This window comes from Macaca fascicularis, chromosome 9, assembly GCF_037993035.2.
Source record: "Macaca fascicularis isolate 582-1 chromosome 9, T2T-MFA8v1.1".
Taxonomy (NCBI): Eukaryota; Metazoa; Chordata; class Mammalia; order Primates; family Cercopithecidae; genus Macaca; species Macaca fascicularis.
The window spans coordinates 128,450,178-128,474,404 of NC_088383.1; the positions used below are offsets into that span (position 1 = coordinate 128,450,178).

Consider the following 24,227-nt stretch of genomic DNA (forward strand, 5'->3'; position numbering starts at 1 on the left):
GGCCGTGACCACTGCTCCCTCCAGTTGCCTCCATCCCAGCACCCAGGGAAGGTCAGAAGGGGCCTGGTGGCCGCTATCTGGGATCAGCCCTGGGAAGACTTGGGTGGGGTCACTGCCCACAAGCAGAATAGAGTGGCCCATTGTCCCACCACACACTGTCCTCAGCTTGTTCTGGTCTTCACCCCTATCTCCCGCGACCTCAATCCTATAGGGACCTGGACATTGTAGGGCCAGGGGTCCAGATTCCACTCACAAGGAGCAGTGCCCTTCAGATTTTTCTCCCAGTCCTTCTGAAAGAATTTTGAAAATCTCTGTGACACTGCATTTTACGTAGACATTTGAAATATTCCATCATATTGAAAATAGTGACAATTTTTGATATATTGAAATTGAGCAGTTACATTACACTCTTCAAGGGATCCAGTGGAATCTCTAGTTGCTATAGCGAATTGATTTGCACCTGCATTTATCCAAAAACTGCACAGAAAGCTCTTTAGTGATGAGGAATTTTCTATCATTTCCTTCTCTCTCTCCATCCCCCCAGAATGTTAATAATATTTTTGCCTGAAAGTCTTTCATTGATGAGAGTACATCTCTGAAACAAATATATGGATACATATAAGAGTTTTTGAAATTCCATTTGACCAGAAGGCCCTAAAACAAATATATGGATACACACAAGTTTTTTTGAAATTCCCTTTGACCATAAGCCTCTAAGTGTTAAAACAACTTCTCTGGCCAGGTGTGGTGGTTCATACCTGTAATCCCAGCACTCTGTGAGGCTGAGGCAGGCAGATCACCTGAGGTCAGAAGTTCGAGACCAGCCTGGCCAACATGGTGAAACCCTGTCTCTGTTAAAAATACAAAAAGTAGCTGGACGTGGTGGCACATGCCTGTAGTCCCAGCTACTTGGGAGGCTGAGGCTAAAGAATCGCTTTAACCTGGAGATTGCAGTGAGTCAAGATGACCACTGCACTCCAGCCTGGGTGACGGAGCAAGACTGTCTCAAAATAAAATAAAATAACTTTTCCTTTTTTTTTTTTTTTTTTGAGACAGAGTCTTGCTCCGTCACCCAGGCTGGAGTGCAGTGGTGCGATCTCACTGTAAGCTCCTCCTCCCGGGTTCACGCCATTCTCCTGACTCAACCTCCCGAGTAGCTGGGACTACAGGCGCCCACCACCACGCCCGGCTAATTTTTTGTATTTTTAGTAGAGACAGGGTTTCACCGTGTTAGCCAGGATGGTCTCGATCTCCTGACCTCGCGATCCACCCTCCTTGGCCTCCCAAAGTGCTGGGATTACAGGCGTGAGCCACTGTGCCCAGCCAAGTAGATCTCATTTCTAATCAGTCCTTTGGAACCGGGGGTTTTGACATCTGGAGTGGGTCGCTACAGTCATACTCGGGAGGGGAGGAAGCTGCTTTTCTTCTGTAACTTGGGAGAGGAGTTATTGAGAAGGGGGAGGTGGGAGGGCAATCCCAAAAGATGCCAGGACAGAGCATCCTGATGCAAAGAAATCCAAAGCCCTAAAACTTCGGACAGGAGGGAACCTCCTGCTTGGTCCTGGCAGACCCCAACACACAGCCCAGTCTGAAGACCTTTACAGTGGAGCTCATCTTGGGACCAGGAAGGTTTTGAAAACAAGAAAGAATGGTCTTGATGACATGGCCTTCCCCCCATGCCATCCCCCCATTTATGTTTCTATTTTGTTGTCACTCAAGTGAAGAGTCGGAAAATTTTCCCTAAGGGTTGGACAAAGAATTCTCTACTTGATTGCCTTTTATTTAAAAAGAGAAAAGAAAGCCCTCCAAGTTCCAGCTTCTCTTCTTCCAGGGGCAAAAAGAACCACAGTACCTCCTCCCTGACTGTGACCACTCTCCACGGCCTCTCTCTGGGCTCGGTTCTGACCAGTGCCCACTAGTGAGCTGCCCTGCTAGCCTGCTGGCAGCCGGCTTGTTGAGATGATGGCTCCTACCCTTATTTGGAATTGTTAACACATCAAAAGAATGCCGTTTAAATAACAACAGCAACAAAAGTATTTTGTGATAAATAAGGATATACAAACACCAATTATCATTTGATGAGGCTCACTGGCTGGATTTGGGTACATTAACCACCCTGCATGAGGACAGCTGCCATCAGTTAAATAAACAAAGCTGAGTGGTTGAGAACTGGAGCCTCCATCCAGATCCTGTGTACTGTTCGCCCCATGGCTTAATGAGTTGCACACACTCCTGTTGGCTGTTCTTTTACCCATAGGGAAGACTTTTTCCTATAAAACCAGCTCCTCTGCTGGCTCTCCCCCCATCCTGGGAATGCAGAGGCTCCCCTTCTTGTGAGCAAGATTCCATCATCAAGAGAAGAGACGTTAGGGACAGGATAAGGCAGCCACACCTACGCCGTGCCCTGTGGCTGTGCTTTCTCCAGCATTGTAGTGTAGCTGGAGTTGGGGAGTGTGCCAGTCTCCTGCAGGCCCCATCCCAAAGGGGGTCTTTTTCCCATACCCCCACCTTCTCCCCTTCGATCCTCTCTTCCCAATTGTGCAACTCCCTTCACTCCAGGCCCTGTTCTGCCTTCAGGGCTTCCTGAGACCTGCAGGGTCTTCCCAGCCTTGGAGGGGCTCTGTTACCCCACCAGAAGTATCCTCAGCCCTAGAGTCTTTGATGTGTGAACAGGGGCCATGACTGGCCTTTTCCTAACTTTCCCAGTCACTCTCCAGGGTTGGGAAATGCCTGTGGCAAACAGCAGTGTTGCTTTAAATTACTGGAAGGAGAGAAATGAGCTGAAGATCATTTTGACTCAAAGCGGACAGCCTGAGCCACAAGGTGGGAAGGAAACACCCTGTGGCCACTTAGGCCTGGTTAGCCCGAGGGGTCAACCAGATGCCAGTGCATCCTACCTGCCCAGAATGCCCACACTCTGATGCTCATTGTTTTTCCTTTCAGAGATCTGAAACCTGAAAACATCCTGTTAGATGATTATGGTAAGTCTTTTCCTACTCGATAGCTGAGGTGAGCGTCGCAACCCAGAGAAAGCAAAGGGCCTCCCAGGGATTCTCAGAGAGAGCTGGGGAGACTGACCACAGGCCCCACTCCCACTGCTCAGTGCTGGGTACCTGGGGAAGAGAGAAAGCTGTGAGCATGGACAGAGCTCCTGCTTGGTGAACAGGCAGTGTTCAGAGAGACATAGAAATTCAGAGTTTTTTAAATTCCCTTTGATCATAAGGCTCTAAGTGTTAAAATAACTTCTGGCCAGGCGTGGTCTCTACAGCACACTGAGCAAGGAGTCTAGAATTTCAGAGACGCTGGGCAAATACTTAACTTCCACTAAGTTCTCCACCTTTCATCTTGTTTGTGAAATGGAAGCAAAGTGTCCTGCCCTGCCCTGCCCACCCAGAGGGAAGAGGGTTGTGGCGAGGCTCCTACACGACAGCTTGAGAGGGAGTTGCTCGTCAGTCTAGCCAGCTGTAAATGTCTTAGGCATTATGTTTGTGCATTACCATCATTATTTTCTCTTGGCTGTGGGCACTGAATAGCAAGAACAACCACAGTAACCCTCATAGCTGTGTAGCCTCACACCTGGAAAATAGTTCCTATACCTTTTTTTTTTTTTGAGACAGAGTCTCACTCTGTTGCTCAGGCTGGAGTGCAATGGCATGACCTCGGCTCACTGCAACCTCTGCCTCCCAGGTTTAAGTGATTCTCTTGCCTCAGCCTCCCAAGTAGCTGGGATTACAGGCATGCGCCACCGCACCTGGCTAGTTTTTGTATTATTATTATTATTATTTTTTGAGATGTACTTTTACTCTTGTTGCCCAGGCTGGAGTGCAGTGGTTTGATCTCAACTCAGTGCAACCTCCACCTCCCGAGTTCAAGCTATTTTGCTGCCTCAGTCTCCCAAGTAGCTGAGATTACAGGCATGTGCCACCATGCCTGGCTAATTTTTGTATTTTTAGTAGAAAGGGGGTTTTGCCATGTTGACCAGGCTGGTCTCAAACTCCTGACCTCAAGTGATCCACCTGCCTCAGCCTCCCTGAGTGCTGGGATTACAGACGTGAGCCACTGTGCTTGGGTGATTTCCACACCTTTGATCTGACTAGATCTTCCCACCTGCACAGAGAAGGTTAAGACAGCATCTCTGTGCCCATTTTACAGATGACAAAACTGAGCCTCAGGGGAGCCATCCTGCCAGAGTCACCCAGCAGCATCAGTGGGGAGCCGAGGGCAGAAACTGGGTCTTTTGCCAGCAGGCCCCACACCCTGGCAGTCCCCAGTAGAGGGAGGGGAGAAACTAGGTCGCTGATGACCTGAAGAGAGGTCTGCATGGGATACTGCCCTGTGGAGGGGCGGTCGGAGGGCCCAGGCCTGCCGCCGTCTCTGGAGGAGCCCAGTGCTTCCCTTGGTCTCAGAACAAAGCCCACCCTGCTCCTCTGCTGTCCTGACTGTCAGCCCCCACCGAGCCAGGGAGTCCATGCAGCTACAGCCTGACGGGGTCTCGACACTGGCCCTTGCTGACATCTAGGCTGGAGGGGTGGGGATGGGGCCCTGCTGCCCATAGGCAGGGAAGGGAAGGGGACGTGCTCCTTCCTGCGGGGGTAAGTTGTGGCTGTGACCCTGCCCAGGTGGGCCGCGGGAGGGACAAAGATCGAAGTGGAGCTCAGCTCGGCGTCTCCCGCTCTCAGGTCAGTGCTGGGCTGTGAGCTCAGATTCATCTCCAGGCTCTGCCGGGTCAGACCAGACATTTTCCCTTCTAGTTTCTCTAAAGTGAAAAACAACCAACCTCCAGAGACCAGCAAGGCAGGCCTGGGAGCTGCTTCCCAAATTGTTTTATAATGTTTTCCCCTTAAGCAAATTGTTGCAGAATGCCAGCAAGACCTCACATTTTTCCCATGAAGTAATCCCAGAACCCAGCCAAGATCCTCTGTGACCTCAGCCGTCCAAGAGGCCCATTCAGCCTTTGACTAGGCAGGTCGGTCAACGTCCAGCCGGGTCCAGGCATCCTATTGCATCTTTATGTTCCACTCCTGAAGAGCGGGCATTTTCCTGTGTCCTCCCACACCTGCACTCTCCCAAGGGTCTTGTGGTCACCCTGAGATGGCAGATTGGGGTCCCTGTTGTCCTCGGACAGAGAGTGCCAAGAGCTCGTGTGCCTTGCCCATGGGCACACAGCAAGGCCCGGCGCCCACGCGGCTGTCCTGGGAACCCACTGACCCTGCTGTCCCCCTCAGGCCACATTAGGATCTCAGACCTGGGCTTGGCTGTGAAGATCCCCGAGGGAGACCTGATCCGCGGCCGGGTGGGCACTGTTGGCTACATGGGTGAGTGCTGGGCTGCCTCTGTCAACACACCCCGATACCCACTGGGGCCGCCCCTGCTCACTGCCAGCCGAGCCCCCAGAGCCTGCCCGCAGAGCCTCTTGCCTCTTTGTGCACTGCTGATCACACGCAGAGCCACAGTCCCTGTGGGGCTGCTGGGGGGCGGCCTTAGCCAGGGGGAGGAGGAGCACAGGGGCCCCAGATGTGATGACTGCTCTGAGCTCTCTGCACTCCCAGGTCCCAGCCCCACCTGTGTCCAAAGCCAAGCCACTCTTAGGGGTCGGGGCCTCGCACATAGCGCTGCTAGGGGAGGCCACATTGAAGCAGAGGTCTAGGAGGAGAGACCCTTGAGAGGAAGGAGGTGATTCAGAAGAGCCCCCAAATGAGAGGCATGCACAGCTGCGGCATCACCGAGCGTGATTCCAGTAGAGAGCAGCCTTCGGTTCCTGACGCCTTGCCTTAGTCTGCTCCGAGACCAGAGTCCTGGGGGTTGCAGGGAAGAGGCCCAGAGTTAAGTCCTGTGCCCTAGAATCCCCCATCCAATTTGGGGCACGCCCTGGGCTTCCTTCTGTGCATTTCACACGCCTACCCTCCTTCCCCTGAGAGGCGGGGGCCCCAGAGAGCTTCGAGGACCAGGCACGCTGCCACCCTCTGGTCAGGCTGGTGCCAACAGCAGCTGCATGGGAGGTGTACCTTGTCTCTGGTGCTAGAGGGCCCTTTTCAGATTGCATGACATTTGGCAACCTGTGGTGTGTGTGTCTGTGTGTATGTGAGTGTGTGTGTGCCCACGTGAATGCTGATCGACGATTGATAGGGATGTAGGCGGGTGGATGGATGGATGGATGGATGGATGGATGGATGGATGGATGGGATAGATGATGGATGGGTGGATGACAGATCTGCCTACCTGTGTGTGCATTTGCCTGGGTCTCCTTTTGCAGAGTGCTCCATGCATCTGTCTGCCCAGGCTCTCGTGTGCAAACCAGCACGTGTGTGGATGCATTTCCCTCCAGACATACGTGCTGATGATGCAGAACTATCTTTTTTGTATTTCTATGGTGAATCTGTAATTCACTTTATCAAAGTGGTAGAGAAGACATAGCAAGAGATTGTTTGAATTACAGATAAATTTAAGATCATCTTTAATTTGGGTAGATACACCTTTATTCATTGAAACAAATATACCAATAGCACCTGTTCTGTGCCAGGTGTCGTACTTGTTACAGTAGTGAATAAAGTAGCTCATGTTCTAGGCAAGGGGACATCAAGAGTGCAGGACACCTCCATCCACAGTGGTCAGAGTTCTAAAGCTACAATCAGAGTCCTTCGGGGGCACAGAGGAGAGTCATCAGGGCAGGCTCCCTGGAGGAGGTGGTATTCACAGCAGTTGGTGGGGTAGGAGTTGGTGGTGGCCACTGTCCCAGCCATGAACCTCCAGGCCTTCAGTGAGCAGCGCCACCAGCTGTCTCCCCAGTCCTCACTCCTCTCTTCTCTCCTCTGCCCCCAGCTCCAGAGGTCCTGAACAACCAGAGGTACGGCCTGAGCCCCGACTACTGGGGCCTGGGCTGCCTCATCTATGAGATGATCGAGGGCCAGTCGCCATTCCGCGGCCGCAAGGAGAAGGTGAAGCGGGAGGAGGTGGACCGTCGGGTCCTGGAGACCGAAGAGGTGTACTCCCGCAAGTTCTCCGAGGAGGCCGAGTCCATCTGCAAGATGGTGAGTTCCTGGTGGCCAGACGCTACCCTCCCTGGGCCTGGCCCCAGTCTGTCCCCAAAACAGCAAACGCTGGCTGAAGGGACAGGGATCTGAGCATGCTAGGGTGTGGTGGGGGGTGCAGCCCACCAAGCTAGAGCTGAGGGCACTCCTTGCTGTGGACTGGGGTGGTCAGCGGAGGCTTCCAGGAGAAAGTCTGGGCGGGGCAGGGACACCCAGGAAGCAAGGGGAGGGGGGTGAGGGGAACAGTGTGGAACACCCTCACATCCAGCCTGTGGGGGTCTGCACAGGGCGGAGAAGCGGTGGTCTGAGCTAGACACAAAGCAACCTTGAGTCAAGCCCCTGCCGCTGCCCTTGGGCCTCCTGCTCCCTCCACCTCTGGATCCCAAGGTGTTGGTTTAAGACGAAGAGCTGCAGGGGGTGGGGGTGATGATTGCAGTCTTTGAACATCTTATAACAAAGTTTTCCACCACTAGATGGACTGCTGGTCACGCCAGCCTGGCTCCTGTGTGACAGGGTCTAGGGATAGTGAGGTCCGACCCACCCAAAGGCAGGGCATGGTGGGAGTGACGATTACACAAGCTGGGTGGGTGGGACCAGATGTGGGGACTGGAAGCCAGATAAAGGAGTGACAGGAGCCATTGGAAGTGGGGGATATGGGAGTGGAGTCTGCCCGTGCCCGCCCTGCCCCTGGGCCCCCCGACGCCGGCCCTAACCCTAACCCTAACCCTTTCCTGGGAACCAGGACTAGTGGCTTTTTGGGGAGATGGCTACTTCCTGCTCCGGCCTGGCTCTCAGCCCCCAAGTCCAGCCATGCCCCCTTGGGGCCCTCCTCCTTATGGTCCCCAGCACAGCTGTGCTGGCAGCCCCACTGCAAGCAGCTGCCCTCTAATGCCAGCCTTACAGGGACAGGAAGGGCCAGAGCACCCAGCTCCACACTTGCCAGCCCACAGACTTCCTCTTCTTTCCCTGGAACCCCATGTACCTGGAGCCACAGATGGGCAGGCCGAGTCTGGGAGCGGGAACCACATTTCCCACCCCTCTACATCTTCAGCGACTTTGGGGGCAGGTTCAGCGTGTGCGTTGACAACCCAGGCAGCTCCCGGAGTTTAGGAAGCAGCAGGCCCGGGAGTTGATTAAAAGTTGCAATGCTTCTGCTCAGGAAGACCTGAGGCTGCGCTGCGAGCGGCCCCAGGAGGGTCTGGCTCGGCTCCTCACCCCAGAGGCCCCTCCCCTGCAGCCAAACACCTCTCCTCGGCCCCTTCCTGTCACCAACCTCATCCTCACCTCACAGAGCTGTGGGAAGAAGGCCTGTGTGTACAGCAGACCCACACCCTAACCCCACAGCCGTTGGCCCGCCGTGCAGCTGGGGCCTCAGAGAAAGCCACATGGTCATTGCAGCCAGGGCTAGGGTGGGGGAACCAGAGGAGCAGTGCAGCACTGGTCGAGTACATGGAAACGTGGGTGCGAGCCATGCTTGGCTGTCCCATTGGGAGATACCTGTCAGGTGCGACAAAACTAGACAAGGGAAAGATGGGGTCAGACAGCCGTGGACAGAGCATCACCAAATGTCCCAGGTCAGGGCCAGGCAATCAGAGAGGCAGGTCTTGAGAGATCTCAGCAGGGATATGGGACAAACTAAGAGGATGACGAGGTGGAGAGGGCCCCAGTCTCACCCCCGGACCCCAGTCACCCACCTTGGCCCCTGGCTTTGGAGCTGGGATCTCCTGCTGCACCCTGGACCAGGGCACTGCTGTCCCTCTGCTGCCCCCTGGTGGACACTGAGAGAAAGCCTGCTGCTCCCAGAGGACCTGTCTGGTGGGTACAAAACCACTGTCCTCTGGAAGCCTCTGGCCTTGCTGCAGCTTCCCTTACAAATGATCTTGGGTCTGGGGAGTCTGGTCTTAGGCCTCCTTCACGCCCTTGACTGCAGCATCTCTGGCATCCAGACCTACCATGTCCCCTCCAGCTGGCGGCAGCTCAGGACACTGCAGAGCCTGACTTGCCAGGAGAGCTCACAGGCTCCGGGTTCACAGGGCTATTTCTAGGCTCTGGTGGCTCCAGCCCGGCCTGCCTAAAAGGGCCCCTCCACAATCAGCGAGGAAGCTGGTCTCTGGCCCCCAGGTCTGTCCCCCATTCTACCTTAGCAGCCACAGAAGCTGCTCCCCCTTCTCTGGAGCCCAGAAATTCACACATCTCACCTCTTTGTCCCCTGAGCCCAGTCCATGGGCCCAGACCTCAGCCTCCATCTTCCCCAAGCCCCTGCTCAGTCCCAGCCCTGGGCCTTAGCCCCCACTCCAGCTCCCTCTTGCCCTTCAGCCATCTTGGTCTCACTTGTCCTTCCAGCCCATCTGTTCTCCTCCTCCAGGAAGCCCACTCTGCCTGCCCCACCCATCCCACTCACACCTTCTCTTCCTCTTACTTCTCCTAGTGTCCACCTGATAGCATGGTTGCAAACTCCTTACCTGACGACATGGCTGCAAACCATTGACTGGATGCCAGGGTTTCAAACGGCAACATATAGGGGGGTGTTTGGTTCAACCTGCACAGGGTGTTTCAAAAGAAGTAAATGGTAGGTTCATTGCCAAGATTTAAAAATGTGGAGATTTCATATAATAACCTGGATTTTCTGGCTTCTCTTGAAAAGCAGAAGCCTCAGGCCCTGGCTGCCGTCCCACCTGGCAGGAGCTGACGCGTAGCCTGGCCCGGCTCTCCCAGCCCACCCCTCGCCTTTCTCGCCCTCGTTTGTGCCACCTTCCTGACCAGCCACTGCAGCCTCTGCAGAAGGAGACTTGCCTCTGAGGGACTACTTAGAACAGTGCAGCGCCTGGGCCCAGCCCAGCCCAATGCTTGAGCCTTTGTTAAACAGTGAAGCCCCCAGAGAGAGAAGTAGAGGCATGAGCACCAGACCCTGAGCCGCCAGCCTGGCGGTCCGTGGGGGCATTAGAGGGCGACACTGTGAGCGACTGAGCTCTCTGCTTAGTCCTTTCAAGGGTGGAACCTGGTGCTGGCCCTGGTGCCACCTTCGATTCCTTTGTTTGGGGGGCAGCCCCTCCAGACCCTGAGACCCAGGAGGCCAATGTGGCTACTCACTCTCCCAGCGTCCCCAGCCAGCGCAGCGCCTGCCCCACAGGAGCCAGCAGGAAGTGTACGTGGGATGAATATGAGCAAAGTGCACTGGGAAAAAACAAGGCCGCGCCCCTCCCCCCATGCAGGCTGCTCCGAATTTTAGCCACAACGCAGATATTTAGTAGACACCAACTGCATACAGGTGCAGCGCTCAGTAGGGCAGAGGAGAAGAGAGAATCATGAGGCTGGGGCGCTGGGAGTGCGGGTCAGGGGCCGGGGCCCTGTGGTCATGTGGCTGCCACGGCCAGTCGAGGACCCCTGCGCGGGTCCAGCCCTCTGGCCTCGTTCACAGCCACATCCCATCTCACCCGGGTGTCTGCTCCCAAAGCCTCTTCCTCTCCTGGTCACCTTCCTGCCTCTTGGTTCTGATGAAGACACTCCCCTACCTCAGCCATCCCTGGCTCCTTCTACCTCCAGATGAAAATCCTACCACCCGACCCGGCCTTCAGGATCCTCCATCATCTCCCCCGACCAGCCCCTCCCCCTGACCCATCTCTGATCCTCCATCATCTCCCCCGACCAGCCCCTCCCCCTGACCCATCTCTGATCCTCCATCATCTCCCCCCACCAGCCCCTCCCCCTGGCGGATCTCTGATCCTCCATCATCTCCCCCGACCAGCCCCTCCCCGTGGCGGATCTCTGATCCTCCATCATCTCCCCCGACCAGCCCCTCCCCCGACCCATCTCTGATCCTCCATCATCTCCCCCCACCAGCCCCTCCCCGTGGCGGATCTCTGATCCTCCATCATCTCCCCCGACCAGCCCCTCCCCCTGACCCATCTCTGATCCTCCATCATCTTCCCCGACCAGCCCCTCCCCCTGACCCATCTCTGATCCTCCATCATCTCCCCCCACCAGCCCCTCCCCCGGCGGATCTCTGATCCTCCATCATCTCCCCCCACCAGCCCCTCCCCCGGCGGATCTCTGATCCTCCATCATCTCCCCCGACCAGCCCCTCCCCCTGACCCATCTCTGATCCTCCATCATCTCCCCCGACCAGCCCCTCCCCCTGGCCGATCTCTGGTCCTCCATCATCTCCCCCGACCAGCCCCTCCCCCTGGCCGATCTCTGGTCCTCCATCATCTCCCCCGACCAGCCCCTCCCCCGACCCATCTCTGATCCTCCATCATCTCCCCCCACCAGCCCCTCCCCGTGGCCGATCTCTGGTCCTCCATCATCTCCCCCGACCAGCCCCTCCCCCGACCCATCTCTGATCCTCCATCATCTCCCCCCACCAGCCCCTCCCCGTGGCGGATCTCTGATCCTCCATCATCTCCCCCGACCAGCCCCTCCCCCTGACCCATCTCTGATCCTCCATCATCTTCCCCGACCAGCCCCTCCCCCTGACCCATCTCTGATCCTCCATCATCTCCCCCCACCAGCCCCTCCCCCGGCGGATCTCTGATCCTCCATCATCTCCCCCCACCAGCCCCTGGCCGACGTCTGCACCCTCCTCCTGCTAAGTCAAACGTGTTTTGGATATTCCCCAGACACACCCTGCACGCCCTGCCACTCTGCTTTGCTGGTGCAGTTCCCTCTACCTGTGTACCCCTCCCCACACCCACACCTTGAAAGCCTATTTGTCCTACAAGACTCAACTCAAATACCCCTTCCCCATGCAGCTCCCTGACCTCCAGCTGGCAGCCAGTCGTGCCTCCTGGCCCCGGGGTGCTGATCTGTATCACCTTGATGTGTCCTCTGAGCATGATTAGCCCCCCATGAGTCTGAGCACTCCTAGAGGCCAAGTCCCTCGGCAGTGTCTTCTCTGTCAGGAAGGGGCTTGCACCCAGGAGGTGCGAGTCTGCAAATTAGCCGAGTACGTGAACAAAAGAGAGCTATCGATGCAGTCCTTGCCTTTTGTTGCTTACCCTACACAGAAGAGGTGACATTGACTCGACACCCATTGAGTGCCCACCATAACCCAGGAACGAGGTCTGTGGCCTTGGGAGAAACACAAGATTCCTGCTCCCCTGGTCCATCAGGCATCTAGCCAGGCTGTGAAGGTGTGAGCACAGATGCATGCCAAGACTCAGAGGCAGCCCTGAAGCGAGACCTTTGCAGGATGGGGCAGCATGTCTTGGGTGGCACAGACACTGTGGAGGCAGGAGGTTCAGGCAGGAGGAGAGGCCCAGTGGCTTCATGGGGCTCTCTCTGTTTCAGCTGCTCACCAAAGATGCAAAGCAGAGGCTGGGCTGCCAGGAGGAGGGGGCTGCAGACGTCAAGAGACACCCCTTCTTCAGGAACATGAACTTCAAGCGCTTAGAAGCCGGGATGTTGGATCCTCCCTTCGTTCCAGACGTGAGTAGCACCCCCCAGCCCCCAGCAGCTCCCTTTGCAGGGTACCCAGGGCTGCCCCGCAGTGCTGCTTCACAGTGAGCTGGTGCAGAGTGTGGGGCACATCGTGTCTTTGTGGGGACCAAAGAGTCCCCTCCCAGCCACTCCTTGCCTCAGCTGCAGATGAACTTCACGCCAGGCAGTGCAGAGGAGGCATGGGCCAGGGAGCCCACGCTGGCTTCCAAAGACTTGGGCACTTTCCCGGGTCTGGGAGTCCTGGACAGATTCCATCTAAGCATTAGTTTCCTCCCTGACCAGTGAAGCCAGTAACACTCACGCCTCCCACCTGCCTGGGAGATTTGAGGGTGAAATGAGAACTGAATGGGGAATGCTTCCAAGAGCATTGAGGGCCACCACGTTCAGTTCAGCTTGACCAGCGTGCATGCATTGAGCACCTACTGCAGACGCCAGGTTCTGGGCCAGGCAGGAACAAAAGAGGCCCCTCCCCCAGCAGCTTACATTATAGGGAGTCATGTCTTCCCAGGAGGTCCCCAGGGCCACCAGTTGGTGTGTGAGGCAAGATTCCAGCTGAGGTAGAATTGTCCTTGAAAGTCCCCTGCACAGTCAATAAATCGTGAGCTCTCAGCTGGATCAGAGGCCCAAGAGAGGCAGACCAGGCAGAGGCTGGGTGATCTGTGTGGGATACGAGCTGTGAATTCGGGGCCTGCTCTGTGTAAAGTCAGGGAGTCAGAAGCCAGGAAGGCCTGTGTCTCAGCTCCTGCCACGCTGCCACAGATGACCCCTTGCCAGCGGTGGGGGCTGGGCCGGGGCTGTGGAGGCCGTGGGAGCAGTGGTGTGCTGCAGGCAAATTACCGCGTCTCCGGAGAGCTCATATGCACATCTCTTCCCAATTCTGTGTCCAGTGGCTTTGCGTCGGCAGCTTACAGTAGATCCCAGTGGTAGCATCTGCACAGCAGCAATTTGCAAACGGTACAAATCAGGGCCTCTGCATCCCCCTCCCCCAGAACCAGTGGTTATCACTTACCAGTACCACCCTGAGTGGAGACAGGTGGGGACCGTCCTTGGAACTCTGGCACCCCCTGTAGGTGGGGTTCCCCTGGTCCTGTGGGACAGCAGCGGGCTTGGGAAGCTGCTGGGTGCAGATCAGTATCCATGGCAACCATACCACAGCCCCTGTCCGGCCAGGGATGGCATCAGTGTGATGGGTAATCAGGGAATGCTTTTTGGAGAAACACGGGGGCCACTGAGAATGTAAAGAGTAGGGCAAGGCACGGTGGCTCATGCCTGTAATCCCAGCACTTGGGAAGGTTGAGGCAGTCGGATCACCTGAGGTTAGGAGTTCGAGACCAGCCTGACCAACATGGTGAAACCCCATCTCTACTAAAATACGAAAATTAACCGGGTATGGTGGCATGCACATATAATCCCAGCTACTCGGGAGGCTGAGGCAGGAGAATCGCTTGAACCCAGGAGGCAGAGGTTGTAGTGAGCTGAGATTGCGCCACTGCACTCCAGCCTGGGCGATAGAGCGAGACTCCATCTCAAAAAAAAAAAAAAAAAGTGAAAGTCACTGAATGCGGCAAACTCAATCTCCAGATGAGCTTGAGCAGGCAGGGGGAGAATGGTAATCACAGCATTGCTCTCGACCCTGGCTGCCTGGGGAACCGCGGGGGAGCATGAGCAACACTCGCCTTGGACCCAGCCCCCAGGGAGGCTGGGGTAAGACTTCGGCTTCGGGAGTTTTGAAACCTCCCCAGCTGATTCGAGCGTGCAGCCGGGGTTGAGAGTCACTATTGTGAGAAGCACTACGTGCAGGGAGTGTGTCGTTTATTTGTTGTTTGTTTTCGGTGTCGAGGGCTTTGGGAGTGGCCACTCCTTGGTATTCCAGGAAACCACATAGCATGACTGCATGAACATCATGGTTGTGCCACTGGGCTGATGTCCGAAATTGGAGAGGATGTGGGCACCCAGATTGGGGGTGTGGCAAAGTTTGGAACCCGGGTGGCCGTCCTTGTGGCCTCTGGGCTACCTGTTGCTATGGTGATGGGCTGAGATGAGTCATGGCATTGGAACTATTTCTCTACCTTCCAGCACACTCCAGGTCCCATGCCAGGCCCCAAGGGAGATCCCATGGCGCACAAAACGGTTGGTTGTTTCCTTCATGGAGCTTCCAGTCTGAAGACGAGGAGGGTTGTCAGCAAAACCCCTTAAATACAAGTAGAAATATGAGTCACAAGAGAACAGTCAGCCTTAAGGAAGATTGGAGAGTAGCGAGGCCTCCGTGCGTGCACCCAGGCACGGCTGGAGAAGAGTGCTCTGCGCCCCAGAAGCAGCGTGTGGAAGGAGGCGGCCCTGAGGATCAGGGCGACTGACTGTCCTGCTTTGCCTGGGACTGTCCTGCTTTTAGCACTGAAAGTCCTGTGTCCTCGGGACACAGGGACAGTTGGTCACCCTGGGAGTGACGCTGGCCACCTCGAATCAGGGCATTAGGAGGATGAGGTAGCAGAGCCCCGCAAGGCGCACAGCCTGACAAGGCGCACAGAGCAGCCCGCCAGTGCCCTCCTCCCCCCAATGTGTACCCTCTGGCCCAGGGCCTCTGTTCCTGGCATCTGAGGCCTCAGGCGAGCAAAGGCTGCAGGCCCTGGAGTGCGAAGTCGCTGTCAGCTGGGGACTTTGCCTTTTCCCCTCTGGCCCTCCCCAGGCTGCACGCCAGCCCCCCACGGTTGTCCCCACCAGCCCCCGATGGTCGTCCCCGCCAGCCCCCCACGGTCGTCCCCGCCAGCCCCCGATGGTCGTCCCCACCAGCCCCCAATGGTCGTCCCCGCCAGCCTCCACAGTTGTCCCCACACCACTGTCAGGGCTGCTGCCACGTTCCTAAACCACAAGCGCTGAGTGACATCATCTTTTTCACTTCCGTTGACACTTTTTAAAAATAAAAAACGTATTTTAAAAGGAAACCTTTCCAAGGAAATAATAGCCATGAAAGAGGGATTTGGGTGTGCCAGATAACTTCCTGTTCCATTACAGATTTTTAAAATACACTCATTTCTTAACATTCCTCTGCAAGCCACCCAAGGCCAGTTTCGTGAGCTTGACCTGGGCACCCCCTAGGGCACCCTGGGCCCCACACCTGGCTCAGTGCCCTCTGTTGCCATCTTAAAATTTTAAATGTGGAACATGGGCCCTGCATTTTCATTCTGTGCTGGCCGCGTGAATGATGTGGTATTGCTTCCAGCTAAAAGTCCGCTGAGTTCCACGGTGGCGTGCACCCCGGGCTTTGGGCACTAGAGAAGGGTCGCAGCTCTGCACCCGGACACCCATGCCCCCACCCCTGCTTCCGCCCACATGCACTTGGGCCCATGGTTTGCTCTGCTGGGGACAGCATGGCCTCGAGCCTTGAGCTGGAGACCAGAGCAGACCGGAGGGGAGAGTCCCAGAAAGTGCCGAGCCCTGAGACCATTGCTAGAACCTTCCTGGCATGGCGGAGCCCTCACTGAGCCGGTGCACTGATTCACAACCTTCGAATTAGCCAAATGTCAGGAGACTGTGAGCAGGAGGTAGCCTCTACCCTCCAGCGACAGACGTGTCACCAGGTCTGGGGATCCCTTGGCACTGCACCTGGGGCCGTCTTTGTAAAGGCCTCATCTCCAGAGCCTCTGGGAAGCCTCCCCGCACCAACCTTGAACTCTTAGAGGGCAAGGTCCACCCAGGTTCATCTCTGCCCTGGCATAGATCAGGCCCCCAGTGCACAGCTGAGGGATGAGTAAGGTAAAAGATATGCCCTGGTACAATAATAATACCAGCTCCCAGTTACGGGCGCCAGGCTCGGTGGCCAGCACTGACAGCAGCCCCAGCGAGGTACCTTGTTGCCCCCATTTTGCCGGTAAGGAAATAGGACACAGGCCTCGGGGGATATGAGACTTCCCCACAGTTCATAAGCCCCACTGCTGGGACTCCAGCCCACGTCTGTCCTGTACTGGTAAGGGAGTGATGGCAAAAGGAGCCCTGGACTGGGCACCCAGGTGCCCCAGCTCTTGTGTCACCCCAGCCAGGGTCCCCTTCATGGATCTGAGAGAGGGCCGCACTCCCACCTGGAGGGGTCGCGCAAAACAAAACCACAGGCCGTCATCCGAGGTGGACAGGAAGCCCAGCCAAGCCACTGGGGCCAACCCCTCCCCTGGCCTCACCTGCCCCTGAGCCACACGCCCTCCAGCCACCACCCGCAGAGTTCTGGGGGTGGGTCCTGGGAAGACTCCCCTCTGCTCCCCCATTAAAACCCCAAGGCCTGGGCTTGGGGCCACTGGAGCCGCAGGCAGGACACATGTGTGACCAGCCCTGTGCCCCTGGCAGCCCCGCGCTGTGTACTGTAAGGACGTGCTGGACATCGAGCAGTTCTCCACTGTGAAGGGTGTCAATCTGGACCACACAGATGACGACTTCTACTCCAAGTTCTCCACGGGTTCTGTGTCCATCCCATGGCAAAACGAGGTGAGCGGGGCAGGCCACTTGCTTGGCGCTGGTTGGGAGGGAGGGACTGATGGGGGGAGGGAGGTGTCAGGAATATGAGTTTGGCGGCAGGAGGATGAGCGCGTGGTTTCTGTTTTCTCCATGAAGGCAGCACATGAAAGCTGTCAGTGGCCAGGCAGGGAGCTGTGGCCACCACGGGCCAGTCATTGAGGGGGAGGCTCACCCCAGCCCCCGAGACTTGGAAGGGTGTGGCTCAGGGGCAGGTGAGGCCAGGGGAGGGGTCAGCCCCAGTGGCTCTGCTGCTGGGCTTCCTGACCACCCCAGGTGACGGCCTGTGTCTTTTTCTCACGGCCCCTCCAGATGATAGAAACAGAATGCTTTAAGGAGCTGAACGTGTTTGGACCTGATGGTACCCTCTCGCCAGATCTGAACAGAAATCACCCTCCGGAACCGCCAAAGAAAGGGCTGCTCCAGAGAATCTTCAAGCGTCAGGTGAGACACCTGTGCCTGGCGAGTCCTGGCATCAGCCCCAAGACCCCTGGCTCGCTTCCATGGGAAACCAGCAGACCCCCAGGAGAGACCCTCTGAGGACTCGGGAGTCTGGGGCAGTAGCAGCCTGGAAGGGTAACTGATATGTCTGAGGCCCCTAACACCCACTGCAGCTGATGGGATCCCCACGGCAGAAGGGCAGAGCCAGCCCAAATTCACCCTCCCTCTGGGTTTCTCCACCTTGACACTATTGGCACCTGGGGCCAGTTAATTCCTTGTCACGGGGCTGTTGTGTGCATCACAAGATTTGAGACGGCAAGCTTGGCCTCCAGCCACCAGATGCAGCAACACCCCATTCCCCAGTCATGACAGCCCGTAAAAGCGCCAGACACTGCTGAATGTCCTTGGGGGCACAGTCACCCCTGGTTGAGAACCGCTGCCCTCTCTGGTCCCTATGAAGCCTCAGTCATGTAAAGACTGAACATCATAAGCTCAGGGAGAACTGGGGGTAGAAGCTGACCCTGCAGAACCTTCTGGCTCCTGAGATGGCTCCCATCCAGTGCTGTGCCCTCTAGCTGGCAGCCAGAGGAGACAGGGCTCTTGGGAAATGACAGTCAGAGCCTGGCCCTGGGTAAGGGCTAATGTGAGCCAGTGGAGGAAATGCCGGGGAAGGGCCCCCACCTCACCCCACACCATGAAGTGGGCCACCATACACCCCATCTTGGCCTGGCCCTGGAGGAAGCTGTGGCCCAGTGTGCCCATCCTGGAGCCTGGGAGGTTCCCCCACCTAGTTCTGCTCCTTCCTCCTCCCGCCAAAGAGCCAGCTCCAGGATAGACACACTAGGCCAGTGATAATATAAAAATACAACACTTCAGTGCTTCCATCAAGTAAAATGGAAGTTCCAGAAAGAATGACCTCTCCCTCCCCTCATGGCCGGGCGCGCTAAGAACACCCTGGGTCCTAGAAAGAGAAATTACCATGTAGTCTCACAGACCCGGGTTCAAACCCAGCCCTGACACTTCTTGGTTATGTGGAAACTTATGGAACCTCTCCCGCCTCAGTTTGCCTGCCTGAAACATCAGGATAGAAATGCCTGCTGCCTAGAGCCATGGGTGGCGGCCCTTAGCACGGCGCGGGCACCAGCACCTGTGAAGCAAACGTTCCTTGCCTCCCTCCTCCTCCCCTCTGCAACATGGAGGGCCCAGCACACACGGGATGCAGAGGGAGGGCCCGAGGAATGGGAACGACCGCCCATCTTTCCCAGGTGGGTCCTCGTAGAGCCGTTTGCATACGAGGCCCCATTGTATCCTCCCAGCCACCCTTTGCGGAAGCTGCTCTTCTCGCCTGTTACAGGAGAGGAAACTGGGAATGGAATTGCATGCCCAAGGCCACTCTGCGAGGGAGGGCAGACTGAGAATTCCAGCCCAGGCAGTGTAACCCTGGGCCTGCAGGCGTAACCAAGGTGGATATTATGGGGGGGCCGCCTCCACCCTGATTGGAGGTTCTGTTAATTCCTTGGCTCTTCCCATTTACCAGATAAAGCCCTGTGCCTCCAGGGGCGGCCCTTGCACCTGGCTCTGAGGGGAGACTTCCAAAGGCCATGAAAAGCAAGGGTTAGAGCTGGTGGAGGCAGCCCCTGACCCATGGCCAGGGCTCCCAGGACTGACTGCTGTTCTCTCCATCCCGTCTCCCCCAACCCCAACCCCAGCATCAGAACAATTCCAAGAGTTCGCCCAGCTCCAAGACCAATTTTAACCACCACATAAACTCAAACCACGTCAGCTCGAACTCCACCGGAAGCAGCTAGTTTCGGCTCTGGAAGTCCACAGTGGAACCAGCCCAGACCTTCTCCTTAGAAGCGGAAGTACTGGAGCTTCTGCTCTGGTGGGGCTGCCAGGGGAGCCCCCCAGGAGCCGGGGAAGGAGGCCGTCCATCCCGTCGACGTAGAACCTCGAGGTTTCTCAAAGAAATTTCCACTCAGGTCTGTTTTCCGAGGCGGCCCCAGCCGGGGTGGATTGGATTTGTCTTTGGTGAACATTGCAATAGAAATCCAATTGGATACGACAACTTGCACGTATTTTAATAGCGTCATAACTAGAACTGAATTTTGTCTTTATGATTTTTAAAGAAAAGTTTTGTAAATTTCTCTACTGTCTCAGTTTACATTTTGTATATTTGTATTTAAAGAAAGTGAGATTGAGGGTGTATATTTTCTGTGCAGCCACTGTTAACCCATGTGTTCCAAGGCATTTTAGCGGGGAGGGGTTTACAAAAAAAAAAAAAAAAAAAATGTGACTCACAACTTCCAGAGCCTCAAATGAGAAAATGTCTTTATTAAATGTAGAAAGTGATTCACACTTCACCTTTAAAGGATTGCTTGTATTTACCCACATCTATCCCTGGAGCCGTTTCCTCACATTGGTATCACCCTTCTGTCGGCTTGGAATGATCTGAATTAAATGTTCCAGACACATGTGGGACTTCTCCCTCCCAGCCAGAATGTCCTCTCCTGGGGCCCTCGGAGTCGTCTGGGCTGAGCCCTTCTCCTCGAGGGGCACGCCGAGCCAGCATTGCACCCACCTCTGTCTGTTCTTCCTCCAGGAAGCGGCTGGTGCGCAGATCCAGATATTTACAGCCCGGGGGGCGATGGGCCTCTTTCCTCCTAAGTGGGTCCTGACTGCTAAAGCCAGTTGTTTTCAAGAGGTTTGCATTGGGAGATTTTTGTTCTATTTTTAACAGAAGCATAGGATCGTAAAGATTCGTCAGGAAACCCCAAGTGTCCCAAAGCCTCGGGGCCCGTGGGAGCACCGGGAGGTGAGTCCGTGCGCTCATCCTAACGGAGCACCGCTGAGTCTGTAGTGGGGAGGGAGGCTGGCCCAGGGACCCGGCGTGTCCCTGAAGCGTTCACAGGGTTTCGAGACCTTCACAGCCCCACCAATGTGCTGGCCCCTGTGGCACGGATGGGGCAGTCTCTCCGGGCAAACAAGAGGCCCAAGGAGAGACCGGGCCACCAGAGAGCTCAAGACAAAGTCACCCAGGAAGGTGGGGCAGAGGCAAGATCTATCGGACACTTCAAAGTTTCAGGCGGGAGCTCCCAGAGGACTTGGTGGCTTTGCCAGCCCAGGGGACTCTGAAGGCAGCCCCCAGACCCTTGTAGCAGGGCTGTCCATCCCCAGGGAGCAGCTGGCCACCTCCTACTGCCTCCATGAAGTGACCAGGGGCCAGTCTGCTCCCACCTCCCGTCCAGGGCAGGGTGAACATTTGATCTCACTGTCCCCTGCCTGGCTGAGTCCCTGGTATCTGACTCTGCCACCCAGCAGCTGCCAGGGTCTCTCACCATGTGGACCCTGCCCTAGCTGCACCTGCACCTCCTGTCAAAGTGCGGACTCACAGGCTCCACCCCAAACCACAGAATGGGAGTGCCTGGGAGTGGGGCCTAGGAACCTGCATCATGTAAAAGCTCATCAGATCACTCTGATGACCCTGGAGTGTGAGCACCCCTGCAGTGTGAGCACCCCTGCAGTGTGAGCACCCCTGCTGTGGCCGTCAGCAGGGCTTTGGGGGTGATCATCCCAAACACATTTCTCTGGGTGACACAGGCAGCATTGGAGCATGAGTCGTGGGGAGGACAGTCGTGAGCACACCAGCCATGAGGCCTTCCCCCCGGACTCTACCCCTGGGTCCTGGGGCGTGCCTCTGAAAGAGTCCTGGCCTTTAGGACTGATCATTTTGAGGTCCTTTTACAAAGAAATGGGGGAGAAGAATTAGCTAATTCTTCTTTTTAATGTAGCAGTATTTTTTTTGTTCAAGACCAGCTCTTGTTTTATGAGGCTCCTTCCATTACCTTTCTTGGGCTGAATACAAAACAAATACAGCCATATTCAAGTTTTCCAAGGAAGTGAAAAGCTCTTTGAATGGTATTTTAAGATCCTTAAGCTCTTGCTGAACTTCCTTTATCAATGAAAAGAAGGACCGTTGTCCTAGGACGGTCACCAGCCCAAGCCACCACCCCAGCCACCCATCCAGGAGGTTGGTTCCTTTTGCCCAGTTCATAGCAGCTCAGTCCTTACCAAATGGATTCTTGGTGTTGGAAAGCAGCCTCTTTTTATTCCTGAAAACCAGTGCCCTGCCCGTTTGCAGTAGAGAATCCCCAACAAGCAAGAAAGATGACAGAAGTGTGGCTGCCATGTTTCTAGGTCACGACAGCTCTGGTGGTACTATCACCAGGCCTGTGCATAGGTTCTATGATAACTTCAGTCTTCCATCATGTTCACCACCAGCCCTCCCTGAGTGCCCAGGGGAGATGGGGGCAGAGTCACTTGGCCTGTTAAAGCCTCCTGTTCCTTCTGGCTCATGCATTGCTTTGTGGCAAGAGAAAGGAAGTCTTTAGACCAGTGCCTTCTCCCTACTGAGTCCCCAGTCCTGTCCCTTCCCCTCCTCCAACCTTGTTTTCTATAGCCAGTTTTTTTTTTTTTTTTTTTTTTTTTTGAGACAAGATCTCATTGTGTTGCCTAGGCTGAAGTGCAGTGGCATGATCCTGGCTCACTGCAGCCTTGAACTCCTGGGCCCAAGCTGTCCTCCTGCCTCAGCCTCCCAGGTAGCGGGGACCATAGGCGTGCACCACCATACTCAGCTAATTTTTTAAATTTTTTTGTAGAGATGGGGGTCTTACCATGTTACCCAGACTGGCCTCGAACTCCTGGACCCAAGCTATCCTCCTGCCTCAACCTCCCAAAGTGCTGAGATTATAGGCATGAGCCACTGTCCCTGGCCTATAGCGGTCATTTTTTAAAAAGGTATTTTAAAATTAAAAGCAAACATCTTCCGCCTATCCACCTGTCCCGGATAAGGTATATTTGGACAGTGAATGGATTTAACTCTCTTGAATGCATTTGAGCTCTTCACCGAAGAGCCTTTCTTGCTCCAGGCATGACATCGTTTTCACCAGATGTTCACTGACTTTGTGCCTTTGAGGTGAGACATGGGGTCTCTTAGAAGCGTCTCTGCATCTGCATTTCAGGGGATGAGCTGCTGTCCCTGGTGGACGGAGGCAGCCTCTGCCATGGTCACCATGATGACCTACAAGTGTTTATTGAGTCCCTTGGGGGCACCCAGAATACCACCTAGAATAGCAAGAAGACCCGGTCCCTGCCTTGCGGAGGATGCACTCGCACCCCACAGCAACCCATTCTCGCCTCTTCCTTGGCCAGGAACCCAGGGCTCCAGGACTGCCCGCTGTTGCTGTGTCCTGCGCAGCCACAGGAGGCTTCCTGAAAGGCATTGCTCGGAGGGGCGGGAGCAGGGAGGCCTGGCCTGCCCCACAGACACAGCTGTGCAGCCTGGGTCGTACACACCTCGGCAAGCAGCTGCCGAGACAAATAGTGGTGGGAAGTCCTGGGGACACACACAGCCTTTGCATTGACAGCATAGTAGGATCAGAGCCCAGGTGAGCCCCTGGGGATACCAAGGCCTTCCCTTCCTGAAACCGGGAAATCTCCATGTCTCTCCTAGGAGCCTGGCCCCACTGTAGAAATCCCTCCTCTTCCTCCACACCCTGTCCTTTCCCCAAAGCCTCGGTTGTCAGTTCCAGCTACCCATCGACTTCCCCACTGAGCTGCTGCCCTCAAAACGGAGGGGGCACTGCCACCTCCTTGAGCCTGGCATCCCAGGCCTTGCCAAAGGGGACGGTGGCTTCCTGGATAATCAGCAATCTCTGAGAAGAAGAGGAAACGCCTGAGTGACACTCAGCTGTCCTCTGGGGTCCCCTGGTGTGCATGCACATCCTTCTGAATACCTGTATTTCCAAGAGGTGGTCTCCTGTTTTCATAACCCGACACTCTGAGATGGGATCTTCGAACTTTTTAGCCCTGGCTGTGGAAAGATAGTGAGTACGAAGTCTTTGTGCATTTGGAAGTGACATCGCTGTGTGAATTATGAACACAGAGAGCTTCCATCTTCCTGATCACAGTAGACCACGATCGCAAAGCCTCCTCTCCCAGAGACCCCTTCTGCACCTGCCCTCCCCACCCACCACCCAGCTGTTGAAGCTCAGCGTGTGCAAGTCAGACCCTGCACAGGCCGGGGGTGTCTCACCTGGCCTAAACATAAAGGCTTGTGCCGGAGACAGTGATTGAAAACATTTGAAAAGCCAGCTCTCCCTGGCAGAGAAAGACACTTCCCCCGAAGTGGAATCTAGACGTCTTTCCCCAGTCCATCAAGAAGTCATTTTTGTAACAGTCTCTAAGCAAGTGTTCTCAATTAGAAGAGTTTAGTGGCTGTTGGTGTTGTTAAATAATAATAATCCTTCTAGCATCCAAAACTTTCTAATTTTTTTTCAGGGAGATTTGGACATTAATGAATGGAAACTTCCATGGTGGCAGTCACTCCTGAAGGCAGCGGCTTCCATTCTCCCACTGCTCTAACTCTGTGTGTTCCGTCTACCGTGTCACAGTGCCGCTGGATCTAGATGGAACCACTCTTGTTGTTTTTAAGAGAAATAAATTCCTTAATTGAAATAGCATGGCGTCTCTCTCCTGCTGCTGAGCTCTTGTTCTGTTTCTTCTGCATACGACAGCTGTCCCCAAGATACCTGTGGCCTTTGGGTTAACCCTTTCCTAAGGTTGACAGTGGAACCCACCCAAACCCGGACCCCACACTGACCACCCCCTGAACTACCCACAGATGGCCCAGCTCCAGTGGGCAGGGCCCAAGAAAACCTGAATTCTTACCAAGCCATTGGCTTCTGATCTCAAGCCCAGCAAATGGTTCTAGAAGTGCTCCGGCCACTTGGCACCGAGGAGGAGCTGGGCGACAAGGGCTCA

General features: G+C 55.6%; 1 protein-coding gene across 10 annotated transcripts in view; it reads left to right on the forward strand.

Annotated features, from left to right (window-relative positions):
* GRK5 (G protein-coupled receptor kinase 5) overlaps positions 1-23,921 on the forward strand; it is a 252,869-nt gene extending 228,948 nt beyond the window's left edge. For 5 of the 10 annotated variants that reach the window (XM_074002890.1, XM_005566565.5, XM_005566567.5 and 2 more), the window contains 7 exons: positions 2,944-2,981; positions 5,226-5,315; positions 6,820-7,028; positions 12,315-12,452; positions 16,800-16,937; positions 17,277-17,408; positions 19,115-19,776. In XM_074002890.1, coding sequence (XP_073858991.1) covers positions 2,944-2,981; positions 5,226-5,315; positions 6,820-7,028; positions 12,315-12,452; positions 16,800-16,937; positions 17,277-17,408; positions 19,115-19,213 — 844 coding nt within the window. In that variant the 3' untranslated portion in view covers positions 19,214-19,776. Of the gene's footprint in view, positions 1-2,943; positions 2,982-5,225; positions 5,316-6,819; positions 7,029-12,314; positions 12,453-16,799; positions 16,938-17,276; positions 17,409-18,942; positions 19,777-23,744 lie in introns of those variants that run through there. The other 5 variants (XM_074002891.1, XM_045361629.3, XM_074002889.1 and 2 more) reach the window with 2 other exon arrangements.
* The last annotated feature ends 306 nt before the right edge of the window (positions 23,922-24,227 follow it).